The sequence below is a fragment of the Pristiophorus japonicus genome, chromosome 12 (assembly GCF_044704955.1).
Source record: "Pristiophorus japonicus isolate sPriJap1 chromosome 12, sPriJap1.hap1, whole genome shotgun sequence".
Taxonomy (NCBI): Eukaryota; Metazoa; Chordata; class Chondrichthyes; family Pristiophoridae; genus Pristiophorus; species Pristiophorus japonicus.
In genome coordinates this window covers 68,849,278-68,875,866 of record NC_091988.1, presented here as the reverse complement: position 1 = coordinate 68,875,866, position 26,589 = coordinate 68,849,278, and the positions used below count along the sequence as shown (strand labels likewise).

General features: G+C 49.8%; 1 protein-coding gene across 2 annotated transcripts in view; it reads left to right on the top strand.

Moving 5' to 3' along the window:
* Positions 1-11,774: 11,774 nt before the first annotated feature.
* Positions 11,775-26,589, top strand: part of lamb2 (laminin, beta 2 (laminin S)) — a 143,114-nt gene continuing 128,299 nt past the window's right edge. For both annotated transcript variants that reach the window (XM_070895629.1, XM_070895628.1), the window contains exon 1: positions 11,775-11,965. In XM_070895629.1, coding sequence (XP_070751730.1) covers positions 11,938-11,965 — 28 coding nt within the window. In that variant the 5' untranslated portion in view covers positions 11,775-11,937. The remainder of the gene's footprint in view (positions 11,966-26,589) is intronic.

Genomic DNA, 26,589 nt, shown 5'->3' with positions numbered 1-26,589 from the left:
TAATGAATAGTCAGCATGGATTTCAAACAGGAAAATCTTGCTTGACCAATATCATTGAAACTTTTGAAGAGGTAACAGAGAGAGTAGACAGTAGATGTAATTTATCTAGATTTTCAAAAGGCCTTCGATAAGGTACCCCGTAATAGACTGATGATGATCATCATCATAGGCAGTCCCTCGAAATCGAGGAATACTTGCTTCCAGTCTAAAAATTAGTTCTTAGGTGACTGAATAGTCCAATATGGGAATTACAGTCTCTGTCACAGGTGGGACAGACAGTCATTGAAGGAAAGGATGGGTGGGACTGGCTTTCCTCACGCTCCTTCCGCTGCCTGTGCTTGGTTTCTGCATGCTCTTGGCGAAGAGACTCGAGGTGCTCAGCGCCCTCCTGGATGCACTTCCTCCACTTAATGGCGGTCTTTGGCCAGGGACTCCCAGGTGTCGGTGGGGATGTCGGTGGGGATTTTATCAAGGAGGCTTTAAAGGTGTGCTTGAAACAATTCCTCTGCCCACTTTGGGCTCGCTTGCCGTGCAGGAGTTCCAAGTAGAGCGCTTGCTTTGGGTGTCTTGTGTCATCATGCAAACAATGTGGCCTGCCCAGCGGAGCTGGTCGAGTGTAGCCAGAGTCAGTGCTTCGATGCTGGAGATGTTGGCCTGGTCGTTGACACTGACGTTGGTGCGTCTGTCCCCCCAGGGAATTTGCAGGATCTTGTGGAGACATTGTTGGTGGTATTTCTCCAGCGATTTGAGGTGTCTACTGTATATGGTCCATGTCTCTGAGCCATAGAGGAGGGCGGCTATCACTACAGCCCTGTAGACCATGAGCTTGGTGGCAGATTTGAGGGCCTGATCTTCGAACACTCTCTTCCTCAGGCGGCCGAAGGCTGCACTGGCGCACTGGAGGTGGTGTTGAACCTCATCGTCAATGTTTGTCCTTCCTGATAATAGGTTCCCGAGGTATGGAAAGTGGTCCACGTTTTCCAGGGCCACGCCGTGGATCTTGATGACTGGGGGTTGTGCTGTGTGGCGGGGTCAGGCTGGTGGAGGACCTTTGTCTTATGGATGTTTAGTGCAAGGCACATGCTTAAACTAGGTCAGAGAATGCGGAGTCAGGGGACAAGTAGCAGAATGGATAGTAATATGTCCTTACTATACCGTATAAATGCACCCTAGGCCCATATTTGAGAGAAGGTCAATTTGAGAGAAGGTCTCTCTGTGACCAGTTACCTTATTACCAAGACCTCAAGTGATAAAGGTGGGTGGAGCTTCCCCTTTTATACCGGAAAGTCCAGGTTAGGAGTGTCTCACACAAGTTCACCCCTTGTGGTCAATGTTCTCAAAGTGTACAACTTAGGTCAGCTTATACATGGGTTACAATGATAGTTGAATACATGACATCACCTCCCCCCCCCCAAAGTCTTATTGGGATCACAGGTTAAGTCTCTCTGGTGGTTTACGCTCCCTTGTAGAGCGCCTGAGTTGGGGCTCTGGTTGTTGGGCGCTAGCCTGAGTGTCTGCTGTTTGCGGTGCCTCAAGGTGTCTGGACTGCCCACAGTGACTGGGCTCTCCTCCACTTGGTTCCGGTGTTCGGTCACCTGTGGTGAAGTAAACTCTACATCGTGTTCTTCCTCTGCTTCTTCTATGGGGTTGCTGAACCTCCTTTTAGTTTGATCCACGTATTTGCGGCAGATTTGTCCATTGGTAAGTTTAACTACCAAAACCCTATTCCCCTCTTTGGCAATCACAGTGCCTGCAAGCCATTTGGGTACTACAGCGCAATTAAGGACAAAAACAGGGTCATTGACATCAATACATCGCGCCCTCACATTCCTGTCATGGTAGTCACATTGTGACTGACGCCTGCTCTCAACAATTTCTTTCATAGCAGGGTGTATAAGGGATAACCTGGTTTTGAGCGTCCTTTTCATTAGCAGCTCTGCGGGTGGAACCCCTGTGAGCGAGTTTGGTCGGGATCTATTGGCCAACAGGAGGCATGATAAGCGGCATTGCAGGGAACCCCCTTGGATTCTGAGCATCCCGTTTGATTATCTGCATTGCTCGTTCCGCCTGGCCGTTTGAGGCCGGCTTGAACGGCTCCGTTCTGACATGGTTAATTCCATTGCCTGCCATGAAGTCCTGGAATTCACTGCTTGTGAAGCACGGGCCATTGTCGTTGACCAAGACATCCGGCAGACCATGGGCGGCGAACATTGCCAGTAGAGTTTCTATCGTGGCAGAGGATGTGCTTGAATTTAAAATGGCACACTCAATCCATTTGGAGCAGGCGTCTACTACAACTAAAAACATTTTTTCCATGAAAGGACCTGCGTAGTCCACATGGATGCGTGACCATGGCTTGGCGGGCCAGGACCAAGGGCTAAGGGGGGCTTCGCTGGGTGCGTTGCCCAGCTGAGCACACGTGTTGCACCTGCGAACACAAAGTTCCAGGTCTGCATCTATCTCTGGCAACCAAACGTGTGACCTGGCAATTGCCTTCACCATGACAATACCCAGGTGCTCATTGTGAAGTTCTCTGATAAACACATCTCTGCCCATCTGGGGCATGACTACTCGGTTTCCCCACAGTAGGCAATTGGCCTGAATCGAGAGTTCATCCTTGCGCCTATGAAAAGGGTTTAAATTCCTCAGGGTATGCCCTGTACGTGGCTGCCCAGTCCCCATTCAGGACACATTTCTTAACTAAAGACAGTACCGGGTCTTTATTTGTCCAGACTTTAATCTGACGGGCTGTCACAGGTGAGCCTTCGCTTTCGAAAGCTTCAACAGCCATGACTATCTCAGTATCATACTCAGTTGCCCCCTTAGTGGTGGCTAGTAGGAGCCTGCTGAGTGCATCGGCGCAGTTTTCAGTGCCCGGTCTGTGCCGAATTGTGTAGTCATAGGCGGCTTACGTAAGTGCCCACCTCTGTATGCGGGCCGATGCAGTCGCATTTATGGCCTTGTTGTCGGCCAAAAGGGACGTTAGGGGTTTGTGATTTGTCTCCAGCTCAAATTTCCTGCCAACAGGTACTGGTACATTTTTTTTATTGCATATACGCATGCTAGCGCTTCCTTTTCTACCATCCCGTGGCCCCTTTCTGCCTGGGACAGACTTCTGGAGGAATAAGCAACCGGCTGTAACTGACCATTGGCATTCACATGCTGCAATACACATCCGACCCCATAGGACAACGCATTGCACATTAGAACAAGTTTCTTACACGGGTCATATAACGCTAACAGTTTGTTGGAACATAACAAGTTGCGTGCTCTATCAAAAGCCCTTTCCTGGCTGTCCCCCCAGACCCAATCGTGACCTTTGCGTAGGAGCTCTAGCAGCGTGCTCAATTTGGGAAGAAAGTTACCAAAATAGTTCAGGAGCCCCAGAAACAAACGCAGCTGCGTCGTATTACGGGGTCTAGGTGCTCTCTGGATCGCTTCTGTTTTGGACGCAGTGGGTCTGATCCCGTCAGCTGCTACCCTCCTCCCCAGGAATTCTACCTCTGGAGCTAAGAAGATACACTTCGCCTTTTTCAGTCGCAGCCCTACCCAGTCCAGTCTGCGTAGCACCTCCACCAGGTTGTGGAGGTGTTCTTCGGTATCGCGACCCGTGATGAGGATGTCGTCTTGAAAAACCACCGTCCTTGGAATCAACGAGGAGGCTTTCCATATTTCGCTGAAAGATCGCGGCGGCCGAACGAATCCCGAATGGACATTTGTTATACTCAAACAACCCCTTGTGTGTCGTGATGGTGGTCAGCTTCTTCGACTCACTTGCCAGCTCCTGGGTCATGTAAGCTGAGGTCAGGTCCAATTTTGAAAAAAGTTTGCCACCGGATAGCGTCACAAAGAAGTCCTCCGCTCTCAGTAGCGGGTACTGGTCTTGGAGTGACACCCGATTGATGGTGGCCTTGTAATCGCCACCTATCCTGACCGACCCATCCGCCTTGAGCACTGGCACGATCGGGCTCGCCCAGTCATTGAATTCAACTGGCGAGATGATACCTTCCCTCAGCAGAAGGTCCAACTCGCATTCTATCTTTTCCCGCATCACGTACGGCACCGCTCTGGCCTTGTGGTGTACTGGCCTGGCGTCCGGGTTTATGTGAATCACTACCTTGGTCCTCATGAAAGTGCCGATGCCGGGTTGAAATAATGAATCAAATTTGTCCAGGACCTGTGAGCGTGATACTCGCTCCACGGAAGAAATTGCATTGACATCGCCCCATTTCCAGTTCATGACAGCAAGCCAACTCCTCCCCAGCAGTGCGGGACCGTCCTCCGGGACAATCCAGAGTGGCAACCTGTTCTCCGAATCTTTGTGGGTCATGACTACCATGGCGCTGCCTAGCATCGGAGTGATCTCCTTTGTATATGTCCGTAGCTGTGCGTCAATCGGCAATAATTTTGGCCTCCTGGCTTGGACACCCACAACATTTCGAACTGTTTGATACTCATCAGGGACTGGCTGGCCCCCGTGTCTAGCTCCATTAATACTGGGATGCCATTGAGGAGTACTTTCATCATTATCGGTGGTGGCCTGGTATATGAACTGCATATGTGCTCCACATGAACTCGCTGAACTTCAGCTTCCAACGATTCCCCGCAGTATTCATTTGGCCTCGTAGGGTTTACATCGGGCCCGTCCTCCTCGTACATCAACCTGGCTGCAGGTTTCCTGCACATACGCGCCAAGTGACCGCTGACGTTGCAGTTTCTGCAGGTATATTGCTGATACCTGCAAGCTCTGGCTAGGTGTTTGCCTCCACACCTCCACATGAGCTGGAGGCCCCGTTGTTGTAAACAAAAGGTCCATTACCAGTCGATCGTCTCTGACTGTCTCTATAACTGTCCTTAAGTGCACCATTAACAAGTGTTGATGGCCCCATTACTGGCCGCATTGTCCATTGCGATGGCATGAATTGGCCTTCAGCCAGCCATTGTTTCTGTTGAATTCCCCCTTTGGGTTCAACTACATGCTGGGGCATGTCCGATTGCCCTTGTCTGCCTACAGAACTGTGTGCCACGTTAACAATGTTGACTCACTGGTCGTTTGCCGTATTTGAGCCAAGATTTTTGTCATACATCATTCTGGTCTCTTCCTCTCCTGAGATAAATGTCTGGGCTATCAGAGCCACCGCTTCCAAGGTCAAGTCTTTGGTCTCAATCAGTTTCCTGAAAACCCCAGCGTGCCCGATGCCCTCAATAAAAAAGTCTCGCAGCATCTCCGCTCTGCATGCATCTGGGAACTTACATAGGCTCGCCAGTTGCCAGAGATCTGCCACGAAATCAGGAACGCTTTGCCCTTCTCGCCGCCGATGAATGTAAAACCGGTGTCTTGCCATGTGCAAGCTGCTCGCCAGTTTAAGGTGTTCTCCGATCAACTTACTGAGCTCTTTGAACGTCTTGTCCGCCAGCTTCTCTGGCGCTAGAAGGTCCTTCATCAGTGAGTACGTTCTGGATCCACAAACCGTCAGGAGATGAGCCCTGCGTTTGTCGGCCGAATCCTGTCCCAACCATTCCTTAGTGACAAAACTTTGCTGTAGTCTCTCAATAAAGTCGTCCCAATCATCATCAACACAGTACCTCCCTTCTGTGCTGCTAGTGGCCATGCTCACGTGGTTTAAATCCTAGTTTCTCGTCGCCAATAATATGTCCTTACTATACAGTATAAATGCACCCGAGGCCCATACTTGAGAGAAGGTCACTCTGTGACCAGTAACCTTTATTACCAAGTGATGAAAGTGGGTGGAGCTTCCCCTTTTATACCTGAAAGTCCAGGTTAGGAGTGTCTCCCACAAGTTCACACCCTTGTGGTCAATGTTCTCAAGGTGTACAACTTAGGTCAGCTTATACATGGGTTACAATGATAGTTGAATACATAACAGATAGCTAGCTGGCTTCAAGACAGAAAGCAGAGAGTAGCGGGTAAAGGGTAGATATTCACAGTTTTGATCTCCGTATTTATGGAGGGATATACTTGCTTTGGAGGCAGTTCATTGAAGGTTCCCAAGGTTGATTCCGGAGATTAGGGGATTGACTTTGAGGAAAGGTTGAGTAGGTTGGGCCTCTACTCATTGGAATTCAGAAGAATGAGAGGTGATCTTATCGAAATGTATAAGATTATGAGGGGACTTGATGGGGTGGATGATGAGAGGATGTTTCCACTGATAGGGGAGACTAGAACTAGAGGACGTGATCTTAAAATAAGGAGACCGCCCATTTAAAACTGAGATGAGGAGAAATTTCTTCTCTCAGAGGGTTGTGGATCTGTGGAATTCGCTGCCTCAGAGAGCTGTGGAAGCTGGGACATTGAATAAATTTCAGACAGAAATAGACAGTTTCTTAAACAATAAGGGAATAAGGGGTTATGGAGAGCGGGCAGGGAAGTGGACCTGAGTCCATGATCGGATCAGCCATGATCGTATTAAATGGCGGAGCAGACTCGAGGGACCGTATGGCCTACTTCTGCTCCTATTATGTTCTTATGTGCTCGCTGAACTACATTGGCTCCTGGTCCGGCAATACCTCGATTTAAAAATTCTCATCCTTGTTTTCAAATCCCTCCATGGCCTCGCTTCTCCCTATCCTCCAGCCCTACAACCCTCCGAGATCTCTGCGCTCCACCAATTCTGGCCTCTTCAGTATCCCCGATTTTCATTGCACCACCATTGCTCCTGCTCAATGTCAAATTAAGTTTGATAATCGCACCTGTGAAGCGCCTTGGGATGTTTTACTACATTAAAGATGCTATAGAAATGCAAGTTGTTGTTGTTATAAATAAATATTTTGTTCAAACAGCCAATAGCTGTGTTTTTTGACACATGGACAGTCCTGGCTGGTATCAGTGGGTGTAGCCCCCGCAACAACAACAACTTGTATTTAACGTAGTAAAATGTCCAAAGGCGCTTCACGGGATCGGAAATTGACACCAAGGCGATATTAGGACAGGTGACCAAAAGCTTGGTCCAAGAGATAGGTTTTAAGAAGCATTTTAAATAGGTAGAGAGACAGAGAGATTTAGGGAGGGAATTCCATAGCTTGGGGCCCAAGCAGCTGAAAGCATGGCCGCTGATAGTTGAGCGATAATAATCTGGGGTGCGCAAGAGGCCAGAATTGGAAGAGTGCAGAGATCTCGGAGGGTTGTAGGGCTGGAGGGGGTTACAGAGATAGGGAGGGGCGAGGCCATGGAGAGATTTGAGCAGCAGGTGCCTCTGGCACAGCACAAAGATCCCAGTGACCTTGAATCGTGCAGAGCACCCTTGTATTTCAGTGCCAACTGTTGGTCCCTGGTCCAGTGCTCAGGCTGTGTTGCGTTTGCCATGATGGCAGATGGCAGCACTACAACTGACCTCAGTACCTCTGCTCCAGGAGGAAAGAAAACAGCCAGGACTCCTGATCACGATACAGCGACTGCTGCTGGCTACTGAGCATGGGCAGGACATGGCAGTAATATCTGCCATATTGGCCTAATAGACTTTCGACACTCTGTCTGACTCACAGGTGAGAAATGGTCGCTTGGGTGAGGACACCCAACGCCTGTGGACCATGCGCATCGAGCGAGAGAACAGCTAATGTGCAGTCTGTAGGTTGAATGAGGGATCTTCCTGAAGTGTAGGGAGGTACAGAGAGAGGTTACTGGTGAAACTGGGAGAGGGTCAATGATCAGGAGTCAGCAAAGGGCTGAGAATCCATGAGGATTCTTGGTTTTTGCATTATTAGAGGAAGATCCCAACCTCTGACCAGCAGAACTCGGGTCAGGGCTCCATCGTGTTGTGTGGCTCTACCACCGTGCTGAATGGGATAGAATCAGAACAGATCAAGCAGCTCAAAACTGGGCATCCATAAGACGCTGTGGGCCACCAGCAGCAACAGAATTGTATTCCACCACAATCTGTAACCTCGTGGCCCAGCATGTCCCTCACTCCTACATCACCTTGAAGTCAGCTTACCCTGGTGTAATTCTAGTGAATCAGCGCTACACCCTCTCCAAGGCCAATATATCCTTCCTGATGTGTGGTGCCCAGAACTGAGCACAGTGCTCCAGATGGGGTCTGACCAAGCCTCTATACAATTAAAATATCACTTCCAGTCCTTTGTATTTTTTTTTGGGTGTCACTGCTATGGCCAGCATTTATTGCCCATCCCTAATTGCCCTTGAGAAGGTGGTGGTGAGCCGCCTTCCTGAACCGCTGCAATCCGTGTGGTGAAGGTACTCCCACAGTGCTGTTAGGGAGGGAGTTCCAGGATTTTGACCCAGCGATGATGAAGGAACGCCGATATATTTCCAAGTCAGGATGGTGTGTAACTTAGAGGGGAACTTGGAGGTGACGGTGTTCCCATGCACCTGCTGCCCTTGTGCTTCTAGGTGGTAGAGGCCGCGGGTTTGGGAAGTGCTGTCGAAGAAGCCATGGCGAGTTGCTGCAATGCATCCTGTAGATGGTACACACTGTAGCCACCGGTGGTGGAGGGAGTGAATGTTTAAGGTGGTGGAAGGGGTGCCAATCAAGCGGGACTGCTTTGTCCTGGATGGTGTTGAGCTTCTTGAATGTTGTTGGAGCTGCACTCATCCACTCATTCAGTTCCCTTGAGATAAAGGCCAACTATCCATTTGCCTTTTAGTACCTGTGCATTAGTTTTTAATAATTTCTGCGTTTGTTCTCTCAAATCACTTTGCTCCTCCACAGTTCCTATTGCCCCGTTAAGAAATACTACGAGTTGTCTTTCTTAGAGCCAAAGTATCAGGAAAACCTCACACTTTCCCACATTGAACTCCATCTGCCATATTTTGCCCACCCACTGAATCTATCTATGTCACTTTGTAACTTCCTGCTCCCTTCTACACAACTTACCATGCCTCCTAACTTAGTGTCACCTGCAAACTTGGATATACAATTCTCTATTCCTTCATCCAAGTCATTGATTAATATGGTGAAAAGTTGAGGTCCCAGAACAGATCCCTGAGGAACACCCCACCAATCATTCCCTTTATCCCCAAGCTATGTCTCCTACCTCCCAACCAATTTCCAACCCATGTCACAAAGTGACCGCCAATTCCGCGCACTGTCAGTTTTGCTAATAATCTCTTGTGTGGGATCCTCTGGAAGTCCATATAAACAACAGAGACACTCCCTTATCTACTATATTAGTGATCTCCTCAAAAAATTCAACTAGATTCATCAGATATGACTTATCCTGAACAAAGCCATGCTGGTTCTCTCTGATCAGCTCATATTTGTTCAAGTCATCATCATAGGCAGTCCTTTGAGATCGAGGAAGACTTGCTTCCATTCTAACAGTGAGTTCTCAGGTGACTGCACAGTCCAATGAGGGAATTACAGTCTCTGTAACAGGTGGGGCAGACAGTGGTTGAAGGAAAGGGTGGGTGGGAAGTCTGGTTTGCCGCACGCTCCTTCCGCTGTCTGCGCTTGATTTCTGCATGCTATCGGCGGCGAGACTCGAGGTGCTCAGTGCCCTCCCGGATGCTCTTCCTCCACTTTGGGCGGTTTTGGGCCAGGGATTCCCAGGTGCCGGTGGGGATGGTGCACCTTATCAAGGAGGCTTTGAGGGTGTTCTTGAAACATTTCCTCTGCCCACCTGGGGCTCGCTTGCCGTGTAGGAGTTCCGAGTACAGCGCTTGCTTAGGGAGTCTTGTGTCGGGCATGCGAACAATGTGACCCGACCAATGGAGCTGGTCGAGTATGGTCAGTGCTTCGATGCTGGGATGTTGGCCTGAGCGAGAACACTGACACTGGTGCATCTATCCTCCAAGTGGATTTGCAGGATCTTGCGGAGGCAGCGCTGGTGGTACTTCTCCCTGTGGCTGAAAAGCTCCTCCCAGAGTCGCAATGCGGATTCCGTCCACTAAGGGGTACAATGGACATGATCTTCACCATGCGACAACTATAAGAGAAATGCAGGAAACAGCACCGACCCTTGTACATGGCCTTCTTTGACCTCACAAAGGCCTTTGACAATGTCAACCGTGAGGGACTATGGAGTGTCCGCCTCCATTTTGGCAGCCCCCACCATTCTCCGCCTGCTCCACGATGACATGCAAGCCGTGATCCTGACCAATGGATCCACCACAGACCCAATCCACGTGTTCAAGTGCTCAGTCACTCTGTCCCAAGTGACATATTCTAGTCGTTTCCCTACAACTAATGTTAAACTGACAGGCCTGTAGTTACCTTGTTTCTTTCTCCCTCCCTTCATAAATAATGGAGTGACATTAGCAAATTTCTCATCTATTTGCACAATTCCTGAATTAAGAGAGCTTTGAAAGATCATGACTAAAGTGACTTCAATTTCCTTGCCTACGTGTTTAATACCCTGGGGGGGGGGGGGGGAGGGGGAAACCATCAGGTCCCCTGTTTAATACCCTGGGGGGGGGGGGACCATCAACTCCCAGAGATTTCTCTCATTTTAAGTCCCACTATTTTCTCCATTGCCATTTTGTTTCTGATATTTAAGTTAATAAATTCCTCTCCTTGATTTACTTTTGCTTTCCTCCTATCACTGACATGTTATCCTCTTTGTCTACAGTGCAAACGAACATAGAGTACTTGTTTAATAAATCTGCCAACGACAATAGGGACAGGTCTGCATCGATGTAACAGATGTAAGACAATGACTAATCGAGTTCAAAGTAAGAGCCTGCTCCATTGACAGAATTGCTAGCAGTGTACACCAATCTTCCCTGTAATATTCTGGGGGGACTATGGCTCCTTTAACGGGCTGCGCAGCCTATTCAAAAGACCCTGCATGTGCATTTGTCGATTTAAAAGCTGGCTGCGCGGCACCTTCAGAGACCCGCGCGACCACACAGCTTAAAGGGAATATTGCTGTCCCCATCTCACTCTGCCTCCACTCCCAGACTCACTCTGGCTTCACTCCCAGACTCACTCTGGCTTCACTCCCAGACTCACTCTGCCTCCACTCCCAGAGTCACTGCCTCCACTCCCTGTCTCACTCTGCCTCCACTCTCACAGTCACTCTGCCTACTCCCAGTCACTCTGCCTCCACTCCCACTCTCACTCTGCCTCCACTCCCAGTCTCACTCTGCCTCCATTCCCAGACTCACTCTGACTCCACTCCCAGACTCACTCTGACTCCACTCCCAGAGTCACTCTGGCTCCACTCCCAGTCTCACTCTGCCTCCACTCCCAGTCACTCTGGCTCCACTCCCAGACTCACTCTGCCTCCACTCCCAGACTCACTCTGCCTCCACTCCCAGACTCACTCTGCCTCCACTCCCAGTCACTCTGGCTCCACTCCCAGACTCACTCTGCCTCCACTCCCAGACTCACTCTGCCTCCACTCCCAGACTCACTCTGCCTCCACTCCCCGTCTCATTCTGTCTCCACTCCCAGACTCACTCTGGCTCCACTCCCAGACTCACTCTACCTCCACTCCCAGACTCACTCTGCCTCCACTCCCAGTTACTCTGGCTCCACTCCCAGACTCACTCTACCTCCACTCCCAGACTCACTCTGCCTCCACTACCAGTCTCATTCTGTCTCCACTCCCAGAGTCACTCTGCCTCCATTCTCAGTCGTCTCTCAATCCGATCCCAGCTCTGATCCACTGCGGTTCTTCGCCTCTCTCCCGGCGAACAGGCAGCTTGAAATACCTCGGGCGCTGGACGGGGGGGGAGAGCTGGGCTGGGAGGGTCTGGTTGAGGACGGAGACACTGGGCAAAGTTGGTGACCAGTTTGTGATTTGTCAGTTGCAGCCCCGGGGCGGGAGGCTGCAGTCTGGAGTTTGCATTAAACGATCTGACAGGTGCTTTTGGAGGCGTCTTTCATCCTGCGGGACCCGCCTGCTTCCGATCTCAACTTTTCCCAGAAAGTTTGCAAATCGAAGGAGTTGCGGTGGGGGTCCCGGATCCCGGAGTTCCTGAGTCTCCTGCAACCTCTCACACCGAGGGCCGCTACCATGAACCTTCTGCTCCTTCTGTGCTGCGGTGAGTAACTATTTCATTGCAAATATTTTGAGAAGTTTCCATTCCAAAATCTAGAAGCTATATTCCTACTTTAAGCTGGTGGGTGGGTATTTATGTTAACTCAGGTTAACATCCTGAGTTCAAACCCCTAAGTTTGAAGAGAATTTGAATTTAGTAAATCTGGTCATTTCTGGACTGGCACCAGATTCAAATGAGTTTTTAAAAATCTGACCGATTGTCCTCCGGCCCCACTACATCCCTCAGGGACTAGAACCTGCCCTTGCCCAGACTCTTCTCCATGTGATTCCAGTCCCACGCCGTCAGACTGGCTCACTGCCTTCACTGCCTGGCCACTGTTGCACACATTTGCAAGAATAAGTACATAAAAAACACTACATTGTTGGATTACAAGTTCCTAAAATAGGAATGGGTGGGATGCAGCAGATTCCCAGACTAACCAGCCTGGCTACTCCCGAATTTCCTACTGCACGGCTCCAGGCTTTCACTGGACTAATCCCTAGAATTCCTGTTACACTGATCCCTGATGACTGCTTCCAAATGCTGCTGATTTTCCCCTTTCCGATTCTGGATGGTTGCAGCTCCAACAACACTCAAGAAGCTCGACACCATCCAGGACAAAGCAGCCCACTTGATCAGCACCCCATCCACCACCTTAAACATTCACTCCCTCCACCACCGGCGCACTGTGCAGTGTGCACCATCTACAAGATACACTGCAGCAACTCGCCAAGGCTTCTTTGGCAGCACCACCCAAACCCGCGACCTCTACCACCTAGAATGACAAGGGCAGCAGGTGCATGGGTACACCATCGCCTGCAAGTTCCCCTCCAAGTCAAACATCATCCTGACTTGGAAATATATTGCCATTCCTTCATCGTCATTGGGTCAAAATCCTGGAACGCCCTCCCTAACAGCACTGTAGGAGTACATTCACCACCTTCCCCAAGAGCCCAGGGCTCTTGTGGCAAAGATGAGAGAATGGACAGGGTTCCACATTGTCAGGTGCCAGTGTTGTAGCTGTACTGGAATAGCTTGGCTAGAGGCACAGCTAGTTCTGCAGCACAAGTCTTCAGCACTATAGCCGGGATGTTCTTGGGACCCGTAGCCTTTGCTGTATCCAGTGTGCTCTGCCATTGCTTGATACCACGTGGAGTGAATTGAATTGGCTGAAGACTGGCTTCTGTGATGGTGGGGACCTCAGGAGGTGGTTGCGATGGATCATCCACTCGGCACTTCTGTCTGAAGCTGGTTGCGAACGCTTCAGCCTTGTCTTTTGCACTTAGGTGCTGGTGAGAACAAGCTCAAATACCCTAATTCCTCGTGTTGTTTCTCTCACCACCTGCCGCAGGCCCAGTCTGATAGCTATGTCGTTCAGGACTCAGCCAGCTTGGTCAGTAGCTCGGTCAGTAGTGGTGCTACCGAGCCATTGTAAAATATAGACATTGAAGTCCCCCACCTAGAGGACATCCTGTGCCCTTTCTACTCTCAGTGCTTCTTCCAAGTGGTGTTCAATATTGAGGAGTACTGATTGATCAGCTGAGGGAGGGCAGTAGGTGGTAATCAGCTAGACGTTTCCTTGCCCATGCTTGACCTGAAGCCATGAGACTTCACAGGGTCCAGAGTCAATGTTGAGGACTCCTAGGGCCACTTCCTCCCGACTGAATACCATTGTGCAGCCACCTCGGGTGGGTCTGTCCTGTCGGTGGTTTGACAGGGATGGTGACGGAGAAGTCTGGGACATTGACTGATAGGTCTGATTCTGAGTATGACTATGTCAGGCTGTTGATTGACTAGTCTGTGGGACAGCTCTCCCAACTTGGCATCAGTTCCCAGATGTTATTGAGGACTTTGCAGGGTCGATGGAATTGGGTGCGCTGTTGTGTCTGAATTTGATGCCTAGGTTGGTGCCTGGAGGTTTATCCTGGTAGCATACTGCTGCGTACAGGTCTGCTGTATAACACTGGGGTAGAGTACTGGTGGGTACAAGTCTATCACTGTATAACACTAGGGTACAGTACTAGTGGATATAGGTCTGTCACTGTATAACACTGGGGTACAGTACTGATGGGTACAGGTCTGTCACTGTATAACACTGGGGTACAGTACTGATGGGTACAGGTCTGTCACTGTATAACACTGGGGTACAGTACTGATGGGTACAGGTCTGTCACTGTATAACACTGGGGTACAGTACTAGTGGGTACGGGTCTGTCACTGTATAACACTGGGGTACAGTACTAGTGGGTACAGGTCTGTCACTGTATAACACTGGGGTACAGTACTAGTGGGTGCAGGTCTGTCACTAACACTGGTGTACAGTACTGGTGGGTACAGGTCTGTCACTGTATAACACTGGGGTACAGTACTGCTGGGTACAGGTCTATCACTGTATAACACTGGGGTACAGTACTAGTGGGTGTAGGTCTGTCACTAACACTGGTGTACAGTACTAGTGGATACAGGTCTGTCACTGTATAACACTGGGGTACAGAACTGGTGGGTACAGGTCTGTCACTGTATAACACTGGGGTACAGTACTGATGGGTACAGGTCTGTCACTGTATAACACTGGGGTACAGTACTGATGGGTACAGGTCTGTCACTGTATAACACTGGGGTACAGTACTGATGGGTACAGGTCTGTCACTGTATAACACTGGGGTACAGTACTAGTGGGTACAGGTCTGTCACTGTATAACACTGGGGTACAGTACTGATGGGTACAGGTCTGTCACTGTATAACACTGGGGTACAGTACTAGTGGGTACAGGTCTGTCACTGTATAACACTGGGGTACAGTACTGATGGGTACAGGTCTGTCACTGTATAACACTGGGGTACAGTACTGATGGGTACAGGTCTGTCACTGTATAACACTGGGGTACAGTACTAGTGGGTACAGGTCTGTCACTGTATAACACTGGGGTACAGTACTGATGGGTACAGGTCTGTCACTGTATAACACTGGGGTACAGTACTAGTGGGTACAGGTCTGTCACTGTATAACAATGGGGTACAGTACTGATGGGTACAGGTCTGTCACTGTATAACACTGGGGTACAGTACTAGTGGGTACAGGTCTGTCACTGTATAACACTGGGGTACAGTACTGATGGGTACAGGTCTGTCACTGTATAACACTGGGGTACAGTACTAGTGGGTACAGGTCTGTCACTGTATAACACTGGTGTACTGTACTGATGGGTACAGGTCTGTCACTGTATAACACTGGGGTACAGTACTAGTGGATACAGGTCTGTCACTGTATAACACTGGGGTACATTACTGATGGGTACAGGTCTGTCACTGTATAACACTGGGGTACAGTACTGATGGGTACAGGTCTGTCACTGTATAACACTGGGGTACAGTACTAGTGGGTACAGGTCTGTCACTGTATAACACTGGGGTACAGTACTAGTGGGTACAGGTCTGTCACTGTATAACACTGGGGTACAGTACTAGTGGGTACAGGTCTGTCACTGTATAACACTGGGATACAGTACTGGTGGGTACAGGTCTGTCACTAACACTGGTGTACAGTACTAGTGGGTACAGGTCTGTCACTGTATAACACTGGGGTACAGTACTAGTGGGTACAGGTCTGTCACTGTATAACACTGGGGTACAGTACTTGTGGGTACAGGTCTGTCACTGTATAACACTGGGATACAGTACTGGTGGGTACAGGTCTGTCACTGTATAACAATGGGGTACAGTACTAGTGGGTACAGGTCTGTCACTGTATAACACTGGGTTACAGTACTAGTGGGTGCAGGTCTGTCACTAACACTGGTGTACAGTACTGGTGGGTACAGGTCTGTCACTGTACAACACTGGGGTACAGTAATGGTGGGTATAGATCTGTCACTAACACTGGGGTACAGTACTGGTGGGTACAGGTCTGTTACTGTAACACTGGGGTACAGTACTGGTGGGTACAGGTCTGTCACTGTAACACTGGGATACAATACTGGTGGGTACAGGTCTGGTTATAATCATGTGCTACATACATTTATGAAGATTGCAAGTATAGTTTTGCTTCCCTAACTCAGAGTGAGACGGTTGCCTATTTAATACACTTTTCTTCGTAAATGAAGTGGCGAGGAGTCAGTGATGAATGTTCATGGGTAACACTAACCGCGCCATGGAATGTGGTTTATTTTGGAGAAGTGCTTATTAGGCCATCAGTGCATTTCTGTACTGAGCGTGTGTGACCCGGCATTCCAGCTGTGCTCTGTTTCTAAATCCTTACCGACAGCTGGCAGGCACAATAGCATTCATTAAAGTCCTCGCTTCGAGGGGCATTGGGGTGGGGGGGTTAGGTACACTGATCCTGTGTTAATGGTATCTGCAGACAGTGAGCTGAAAGTCAGCTCTGCTCCAACTGAACTTCCTGTTGGAAGCTTCGACAGCATTACGGGAGCGAGTGAAAATAGATTTCAAAACATGTTCTTCACTCCGACCATGTGCCCAATTTATTCTCCCCTGCTGTCTTCTGTTTATTGCTGTTTCTGAGAATCTTTATGTAGGCTGGTGTGTGTGTGCACGAGTGTGAGTGCGTGGTGTGTGCATTGTGTGTGTGTGTGCGAGTCGGTGTGTGAGGGAGTGTAGGTGTGTGTAAGTGTGAGGGAGTGCATGTGTGAGTGTGTGACTTTAAAAAAAATTCCTTTTCGGGGTGTGACTGTCACAAGCAAGGCCAGCATTTATTGCCCATCCCTAATTGCCCCTTGAGAAGGTGGTGGTGAGCCGTCTTCTTGAACCGCTGCAGTCCGTGTGGTGAAGGTGCTCCCACAATGCTGTTAGGGAGGGAGTTCCAGGATTTTGACCCGGCGACGTTGAAGGAACAGCGATATATTTCCAAGTCAGGATGGTGTGTGACTTGGAGGGGAACTTGGAGGTGGTGGTGTTCCCATACACCTGCTGCCCTTGTTCTTCTAGGTGGTAGAGGTGGCGGGTTTGGGAGGTGCTGTAGAAGATATTTGTGATGTGGCTACGATGATTCTCCGAGGGTCTGCACTGTCGGAGATATTCATCTTCAGTTGGTGGAGACTGTAGGACAATGGGAGAGGGTTGGTGATGTTCACGCTGAGGCTGCAATGCTGTCATTGCGCTCTTGAGTGTAATGTAACACTGGCTGTGTGGTACCTTCAGACGCTCTTCAGTTGAATGATGAGCAACACCCAGACAAGCAGTTTGCTGGGTAACCATTTCCCAATCCATGCTCTGGGCGAAGTTTGGTTCTTATTTAACATTTTTCCCCAGCTTGTAACATAAATGATTGAAGAGAAAAAAACAATCCTCTCCACCAAAATAATCTCCAGCATTTGTTTATATATTACAAACTGTGATATAAAATAAACAATTACCCATTGCCCATAAACAAATCCGACTGCCTGAGGTGGGAGAGCTGAGGGAATGCCAAGAGGTTCTTCTCTCTCTCTTCCTCTCCCCCACCGCCTCTCTCTCCCTGCCTCTCTCTTTCTCTCTCTCCCCCTGCCTCCTTCTCTCTCTCTCCCCCGCCTCTCTCTCCCTCCCCGCCTCTCTCTCTCTGCCCCCGCTGTCTCGCTCTCTTTCCCCCGCTGCCTCGCTCTCTCACCCCACAGCCTCTCTCTCTCCCCCACCTCTCTCTCCCCCCTCGCCTCTCTCTCTCCCTCCCCACCTCTCTCTCCCCCTGCTGCCTCGCTCTCTCTCTCTCCCTCCCCCGCAGCGCCTCTCTCCCCCCCCCGCAGCCTCTCTCTTTCTCTGTCCCCCCCCCACCGCTGCCTCTCTCTCCCCCCCAGCCTCTCTCCCCTCCCAGCCTCTCTCTTCTCCCCCGCCTCTCTGCCCCCCCAGCCTCTCTCTCTTTCCTCCCCCCCCCGCTTCTCTCTCTCCTCCCCCCCCCGCTTCTCTCTCTCCTCTCCCCCTCTCTCTCTCTCCCCCCCCCCGCCCAACATCCGCCTCTCTCTCTCTCCCCCTGTCTCCCTCTGGCTCTCTCTCCCCCCGGGGCACGCTCTTCTCCCCCTCTCTCTCTCTGTCTCTCTCTCTCTCTCTCTCTCTCCCAGGGATCCCTGTCTCTCTCCCCCCCTCTCTCTCCCCCCTCTCTCTCTCACCCCTCTCTCTCTCTCTCTCTCTCTCTCCTCCTCTCTCTCTCCCTGTCTCTCTCCCTCCCCTGTCTGTCTCTCTCTCCCCCTGTCTGTCTCTCTCTCTCCCCTTGTCTGTTTCTCTCTCTCCCCATCTCTCTCTCTCTCTCCCTCTGTCTCTTTCTCTCTCTCTCCCACCCCAGTCTCTCTCTCTCTCTCGCCCTGTCTCTCTTTCCCCCTGTCTCTTTCCCTCTGTTTGTCTCTCTCTCTCCCCCGTCTCTCTCTCTCTCGCTCTCTCTCCCCCTGTCTCTCTCTCTCTCTCTCCCCTCCCCCACCCACTGTCTCTCTCTCTCTCTCTCCCCCTGTCTCTCTCTCTCTCTCCCCCTGTCTCTCTCTCTCTCTCGCTCCCTCCCGGGGCTTGTTCGCTCTCTCTATCTCTCTCGCTCTCCCCCAGGGCTCTCTTTCTTGCTCTTTCTCGCTCTCTCTCCCCCCCCCACCCCGGGGCTCGTTCACTCTCTCGTTCTCTCTCTTTCTCCCCGCTCGGGGCTCTTTTTCTCGCTCTCTCTCTCTCTCTCTCTCTCTCTCTCTCTCTTTCTCTCTCCGAGGTATCTCAGTCTGCCTGTGATCCCGATGACTGTCCTTGCACACTGCTCCTGCTCCTCTGACAGGGTGAGTTGGTGGTGCGCAATTTGGGCAGAAAGAGCACAGTTTGACTCGGTGCTGATCATGTGATCGAGTGACTGTGTACCGTTGTGTCCAGTTTATGAAAGCTACACCGCACGTCACTGCAGCCTCGGTGCTGGTGTGAGGAAATCGGGAGAAAATCTGCTTGGCACTTAACATCATCTAACAATTTTTAAAGAGAATAATAGAGGGAGGGGTGGAGAGGAGGAGGAGGGCAATATGAAGGAGTGAAGCTCCCTCTACTGTGTCCCGTCAAACACTTTCAGGGCAGGTACAGCACGGGTTAGATACAGAGTAAAGCTCCCTCTACACTGTCCCATCAAACAGTCCCAGGGCAGGTACAGCACGGGTTAGATACAGAGTAAAGCTCCCTCTACATTGTCCCATCAAACACTCCCAGGGCAGGTACAGCACGGGTTAGGATACAGAGTAAAACTCCCTGTACACTGTCCCATCAAACACTCCCAGGGCAGGTACAGCACGGGTTAGATACAGAGTAAAGCTCCCTCTACACTGTCCCATCAAACAGTCCCAGGGCAGGTACAGCACGGGTTAGATACAGAGTAAAGCTCCCTCTACATTGTCCCATCAAACACCAGTGAACAGGGAGACTCAGCTTCAAGTCAAAAAGAAATCACAGCAATCGGTCAGTAAATGTGTCAGGAAATGTTCCATTTCACACAGCATTTGAGATTAGTAATGGGCTCGCTGGTTTATCAGAAGCAGTGCAGGAGCAGGAAGGGCGGGAGATGGTGGGCAAGCGGTCCGCTTCCTGCAGCTGGACTCAGCGGGAACAAATTCAGAAATTCCGGGGTTTTTTATAGCTGGATTTCTCAGTCAGTTTTTTTCCCTAGTCAGTGACATTTGATTTGGAGCCCTGAAAATATTCGAATGTGGGAAAGTGTAGGGTCAGAAAACAACCCTCTGATCCACCTGACTCATCCGAATGCAGCCAGGATCTGCCCGGATCTGGTCTGCTGATCCGAAATGGGAACCATAACCGGAGGCCAGAATCAGTGAGCCTCAGTCAGCACCATGCCCTGCAGTGCCTTCCGCAATTCTCGCCATCCACATTTGGTCGTTTGTCTCTGAAGCACCTTGAGGTGTGTTTCTATGTTAAAGGGAGCTTCGTAAACGCAAGTATTGTCCCAAAGCTGGCTCAGTGGGTAATGGCTCCGCCCAGTGTTATACCAGAGCCTCATTGACCACAGGCCGAAGGTTCCAGTCTGGGCTCAGTGGGCAGCACACTCTCTCTCACCTCTGAGTCAGAAGGTTGTGGGTTCAGATCCCACTCCAGCAACTTGAGCACAAAAATCTAGGCAGTACTGAGGGAGCGCTGCACTGTCGGAGGGGCAGTACTGAGGGAATGCCGCACTGTCGGAGGGGCAGTACTGAGGGAGCGCCGCACTGTCAGAGTGGCAGTACTGAGAGAGCGCTGCACTGTCGGAGGGGCAGTGCTGAGGAGAGCGCTGCACTGTCGGAGGGGCAGTGCTGAGGGAGCGCTGCACTGTCGGAGGGGCAGTACTGAGGGAAGGGCAGTACTGAGGGAGCGCTGCACTGTCTGAGGGGCAGTACTGAGGGAGCGCTGCACTGTCGGAGGGGCAGTGCTGAGGGAGCGCTGCACTGTCGGAGGGGCAGTACTGAGGGAGCGCTGCTCTGTCGGAGGGGCAGTGCTGAGTGAGCGCTGCTGCACTGTCTGAGAGGCGGTACTGAAGGAGAGCTGCACTGTTGGAGGTGCCGTCTTTCAGATGAGACGTTAATCTGAGGTCCCGTCTGCTCTCTCAGGTGGATGTGAAAGATCCCCTGGCACTATTTCAAAAAAGAGCAGGGGAGTTATTCCCGGTGTCCTTGCTAATATTTATTCCTCAATCAACACAACATAAAAAAAAGATTATCTGATCATTATCACATTGCTGTTTGTGGGAGCATGCTATGCGCAAATTGGCTGCTGCATTTCCCATATTACAACAGTGACTACACTCCAAAAGTACTTCATTGGCTGCAAAGCACTTTGGGACGTCCGGTGGTCGTGAAAGGTGCTGCAGAAATCCAAGTTTTTCTTTCTTTCCATCCCAGGTCTGTGTCAGTCAGTTGATCTCAGGCAATCAGGGTGCTACAATCCGCATCAGTGCCCTCACGGTTAGGGAGAGAAAAATAGATAGTGAGAGAGACAGAGTGAGGGTGAGGGAGACAGCAAATGAGAAAGACATTGAAAGAGAGAGACTGAGAGAAAGAGAGAGAGAGAAAGTGAGAAAGTGTGAGGGAGACAGAGAAAGACTGGCACACACGCATTAGAATCTCCAGCTTCCAGAGTTGGACGGCCCCTTGCTCACACTGAATCATTTTCCATTCCACAGAAGCAGTTAATACACAGGAATCTGGAGGGTGTGGGCGGAGAGTTCCGCTCCGAGTGAGCCAGGCCGAAGCTGGGGGTCTGACCTGTTTAAAGGGGTGATGCGCCTGTGAGGATGGCGATGGAGAATAGATGTGAGCTTTTCGCGCTGCAGCGATGCCAGGCGCCTGTGGAGTGGGGATTTACAGGATCTCATCCTGTGTGCAGCTCACCCAAATGGGAGAATACCCTGACTGCCCACTCTCACTGGGCCGCATCCAGACTCCTTAAAGATGTTAAAAAAACAAGCCTGAAGGCTTTGTGTCTTAATGCAAGGAGTATCCGCAATAAGGTGGATGAATTAACTGTGCAAATAGATGTTAACAAATATGATGTGATTGGGATTACGGAGACGTGGCTCCAGGATGATCAGGGCTGGGAACTCAACATCGAGGGGTATTCAACATTCAGGAAGGAGAGAATAAAAGGAAAAGGAGGTGGGGTAGCATTGCTGGTTAAAGAGGAGATTAATGTAATAGTTAGGAAAGACATTAGCTTGGATGATGTGGAATCTATATGGGTAGAGCTGCATAACACCAAAGGGCAAAAAACGTTAGTGGGAGTTGTGTACAGACCTCGAAACAGTAGTAGTGATGTTGGGGAGGGCATCAAACAGGAAATTAGGGGTGCATGCAATAAAGGTGCAGCAGTTATAATGGGTGACTTTAATATGCACATAGATTGGGCTAGCCAAACTGGAAGCAATACGGTGGAGGAGGATTTCCTGGAGTGCATAAGGGATGGTTTTCTAGACCAATATGTCGAGGAACCAACTAGGGGGGAGGCCATCTTAGACTGGGTGTTGTGTAATGAGAGAGGACTAATTAGCAATCTCATTTTGCGAGGCCCCTTGGGGAAGAGTGACCATAATATGGTGGAATTCTGCATTAGGATGGAGAATGATACAGTTAATTCAGAGACCATGGTCCAGAACTTAAAGAAGGGTAACTTTGAAGGTATGAGGCGTGAATTGGCTAGGATAGATTGGCGAATGATACTTAAGGGGTTGACTGTGGATGGGCAATGGCAGACATTTAGAGACCGCATGGATGAATTACAACAATTGTACATTTCTGTCTGGCGTAAAAATAAAAAAGGGAAGGTGGCTCAACCGTGGCTATCTAGGGAAATCAGGGAGAGTATTCAAGCCAAAGAAGTGGCATACAAATTGGCCAGAAATAGCAGTGAACCTGGGGACTGGGAGAAATTTAGAACTCAGCAGAGGAGGACAAAGGGTTTGATTAGGGCAGGGAAAATGGAGTACGAGAAGAAGCTTGCAGGGAACATTAAGGCGGATTGCAAAAGTTTCTATAGGTATGTAAAGAGAAAAAGGTTAGTAAAGACAAACGTAGATCCCCTGCAGTCAGAATCAGGGGAAGTCATAACGGGGAACAAAGAAATGGCAGACCAATTGAACAAGTACTTTGGTTCAGTATTCACTAAGGAGGACACAAACAACCTTCCGGATATAAAAGGGGTCAGAGGGTCCAGTAAGGAGGAGGAACTGAGGGAAATCTTTATTAGTCGGGAAATTGTGTTGGGGAAATTGATGGGATTGAAGGCTGATAAATCCCCAGGGCCTGATGGACTGCATCCCAGAGTACTTAAGGAGGTGGCCTTGGAAATAGCGGATGCATTGACAGTCATTTTCCAACATTCCATTGACTCTGGATCAGTTCCTATCGAGTGGAGGGTAGCCAATGTAACCTCACTTTTTAAAAAAGGAGAGAAAGAGAAAACAGGGAATTATAGACCGGTCAGCCTGACCTCAGTAGTGGGTAAAATGATGGAATCAATTATTAAGAATGTCATAGTAGCGCATTTGGAAAATGGTGACATGATAGGTCCAAGTCAGCATGGATTTGTGAAGGGGAAATCATGCTTGACAAATCTTCTGGAATTTTTTGAGGATGTTTCCAGTAACGTGGACAAAGGAGAACCAGTTGATGTGGTATATTTGGACTTTCAGAAGGCTTTCGACAAGGTCCCACACAAGAGATTAATGTGCAAAGTTAAAGCACATGGGATTGGGGGTAGTGTGCTGACGTGGATTGAGAACTGGTTGTCAGACAGGAAGCAAAGAGTAGGAGTAAATGGGTACTTTTCAGAATGGCAGGCAGTGACTAGTGGGGTACCGCAAGGTTCTGTGCTGGGGCCCCAGCTGTTTACATTGTACATTAATAATTTAGACGAGGGGATTAAATGTAGTATCTCCAAATTTGCGGATGACACTAAGTTGGGTGGCAGTGTGAGCTGCGAGGAGGATGCTATGAGGCTGCAGAGTGACTTGGATAGGTTAGGTGAGTGGGCAAATGCATGGCAGATGAAGTATAATGTGGATAAATGTGAGGTTATCCACTTTGGTGGTAAAAACAGAGAGACAGACTATTATCTGAATGGTGACAGATTAGGAAAAGGGAAGGTGCAACGAGACCTGGGTGTCATGGTACATCAGTCATTGAAGGTTGGCATGCAGGTACAGCAGGCGGTTAAGAAAGCAAATGGCATGTTGGCCTTCATAGCGAGGGGATTTGAGTACAGGGGCAGGGAGGTGTTGCTACAGTTGTACAGGGCCTTGGTGAGGCCACACCTGGAGTATTGTGTACAATTTTGGTCTCCTAACTTGAGGAAGGACATTCTTGCTATTGAGGGAGTGCAGCGAAGATTCACCAGACTGATTCCCGGGATGGTGGGACTGGCCTATCAAGAAAGACTGGATCAACTGGGCTTGTATTCACTGGAGTTCAGAAGAATGAGAGGGGACCTCATAGAAACGTTTAAAATTCTGACGGGTTTAGACAGGTTAGATGCAGGAAGAATGTTCCCAATGTTGGGGAAGTCCAGAACCAGGGGTCACAGTCTAAGGATAAGGGGTAAGCCATTTAGGACTGAGATGAGGTGGGACTTCTTCACCCAGAGAGTGGTGAACCTGTGGAATTGTCTGCCACAGAAAGTGGTTGGGGCCAATTCACTAAATATATTCAAAAGGGAGTTAGATGAAGTCCTTACTACTCGGGGGATCAAGGGGTATGGCGAGAAAGCAGGAAGGGGGTACTGAAGTTTCATGTTCAGCCATGAACTCATTGAATGGCGGTGCAGGCTAGAAGGGCTGAATGGCCTGCTCCTGCACCTATTTTCTATGTTTCTATGATGTTCTTCACCTCCCCCTTCCCCATTCCCACCTCGATTAATGCAGCCGCTGAATGTTGTTGGCATAAGATTCTACTATCTGGTTGCTCACCACCACTGGCCAGTCGTCAGCAGTGAGTTAGCACGGCGAGTGTAGAGGGAGATTTACTCTGTATCTAACCCCTGCTGTACCTGCCCTGGGAATGTTTGATGGGACACTGTAGAGGGAGCTTCACTCCTTCATATATTGTCTTCTGCATCTAATGCGTATCTGACTCCGCCATTCAATAAAATCATGGCTGATCTGATCATGGACTCAGCTCCACTTCCCTGCCTGCTCCCCATAACCCTTTATTTCCTTATCGCTCAAAATTCTGTCTATCTTCTCCTTAAATAGATTCAATGACCCAGCCTCCACAGCTCTCGAGGGCAGAGAATTCCAGAGATTTACAACCCTCTGAGAGAAGAAATTTCTCCCAATCTTAGTTTTAAATGGGCGGCCCCTTATTCTGAGACTATGCCCCCGAGTCTTAGTTTCCCCTATGAGTGGAAATATCCTTTCTGCATCCACCTTGTCGAGCCCCCTCATTATTTTATATGTTTCGATAAGATCTGCTCTCATTCTTCTGAACTCCAATGAGTATAGGCCCAACCTACTCAACCTTTCTTCATAAGTCAACCTCCTCATCTCCGGAATCAACCTAGTGAACCTTCTCTGAACAGCCTCCAATGCAAGTATATCCTTCCTTAAATATGGAGACCAAAACTGTACGCAGTACTCCAGGTGTGGCCTCACCAATACCCTGTACAGTTGTAGCAGGACTTCTCTGCTTTCATACTCTATCCCCCTTGCAAAAAAGGCCAACATTCCATTTGCCTTCCTGATTACTTGCTGTACCTGCATATTAACTTTTTGTGTTTTTAGTGTCTTCTACCGTGATGACCGATACAAAATATTTGTAAAATAACCTGTGCCGTACCTGCCCTGGGAGTGTTTGATGGGACAGTGTAGAGGGAGCTTTACTCTGTATCTAACCCGTGCTGTACCTGCCCTGGGAGTGTTTGATGGGACAGTGTAGAGGAAGCTTTACTCTGTATCTAACCCGTGCTGTACCTGCCCTGGGAGTGTTTGATGGGACAGTGTAGAGGGAGCTTTACTCTGTATCTAACCCGTGTTGTGCCTGCCCTGGGAGTGTTTGATGCTGAAATAGGAACATATTGTTTTTATGAAGGCTCTCCCGGTGAGGTCTAACCATGGATCTCAAATGTCAGGGCAAAGATTTTGATGCCACTCCCAACGCTTTTGACATCTTGTTGATTTTTTTTTTACACAGTTGTACCTCACAGCACACGGAGTTTAAACCGCTGTGTACCAAGTACGGTTGGAGTTTGTGCCTCTTGGTTTGATGCATCACATAGCACAAGAAAGTTGCTCCGTTTTATCCGGGATAGCCTTATCAGTGCAGTAGGGGCTTATCATTAAATATTTGGATAGCGCACACATTAACTCTAATCGCCCACTGTAAACACTCGCAAGCCCTAAAGAGAGTTTAATGAATCCAAAATTGCAGTGAATGAGTTGCCATGGAGATTAAAAGGTCAGGGCATTGGGTTCACTGATCGGTTTTCAAGACAATGGGCTTGTGTCGAGCAGTCTCTGATGGATTGTAAAGGTGCATCAGTGACTGAGGGGAGGGCCACGGGGGGGCGGGCTGTAGGTTGGAGATCGAGGCTCAGGAAAGGATTCGGTCGCCTGCTCTGCAGTGTCAGTGTGCTTCAGAGGCTGAGCAGAAGGTTGTGGGTTCAAGTCCCACTCCAGGGATTTGAGCATATAAATGTAGTCTGACACTCCGATGCCAGTACTGAGGGAGCACTGCACTGTCGGAGCGGCAGTACTGAGGGAGCACTGCACTGTCGGAGCGGCAGTACTGAGGGTGTGCTGCACTGTTGGAGGGGCAATACTGAGGGAGCGCCACACTGTCGGAGGGGCAGTACTGAGGGAACGTTGCACTGTTGGAGGGGCGGTACTGAGGGAGTGCTGCGCTGTCGGAGGGACAGTACTGAGGGAGTGCTGCACTGTCGGAGGGACAGTACTGAGGGAGTGCTGCACTGTCAGAGGGGCAGTACTGAGGAAGCGCTGCACAGTTGGAGGGTCAGTACTGAGGGAGCACTGCACTGTCAGAGGGGCAGTACTGAGTGTGTGCTGCACTGTCAGAGGGGCAGTACTGAGGGAGTGCTGCACTGTCGGAGGGGCAGTACTGAGGGAACGTTGCACTGTTGGAGGGGCGGTACTGAGGGAGTGCTGCGCTGTCGGAGGGGCAGTACTGAGGGAGTGCTGCACTGTCGGAGGGACAGTA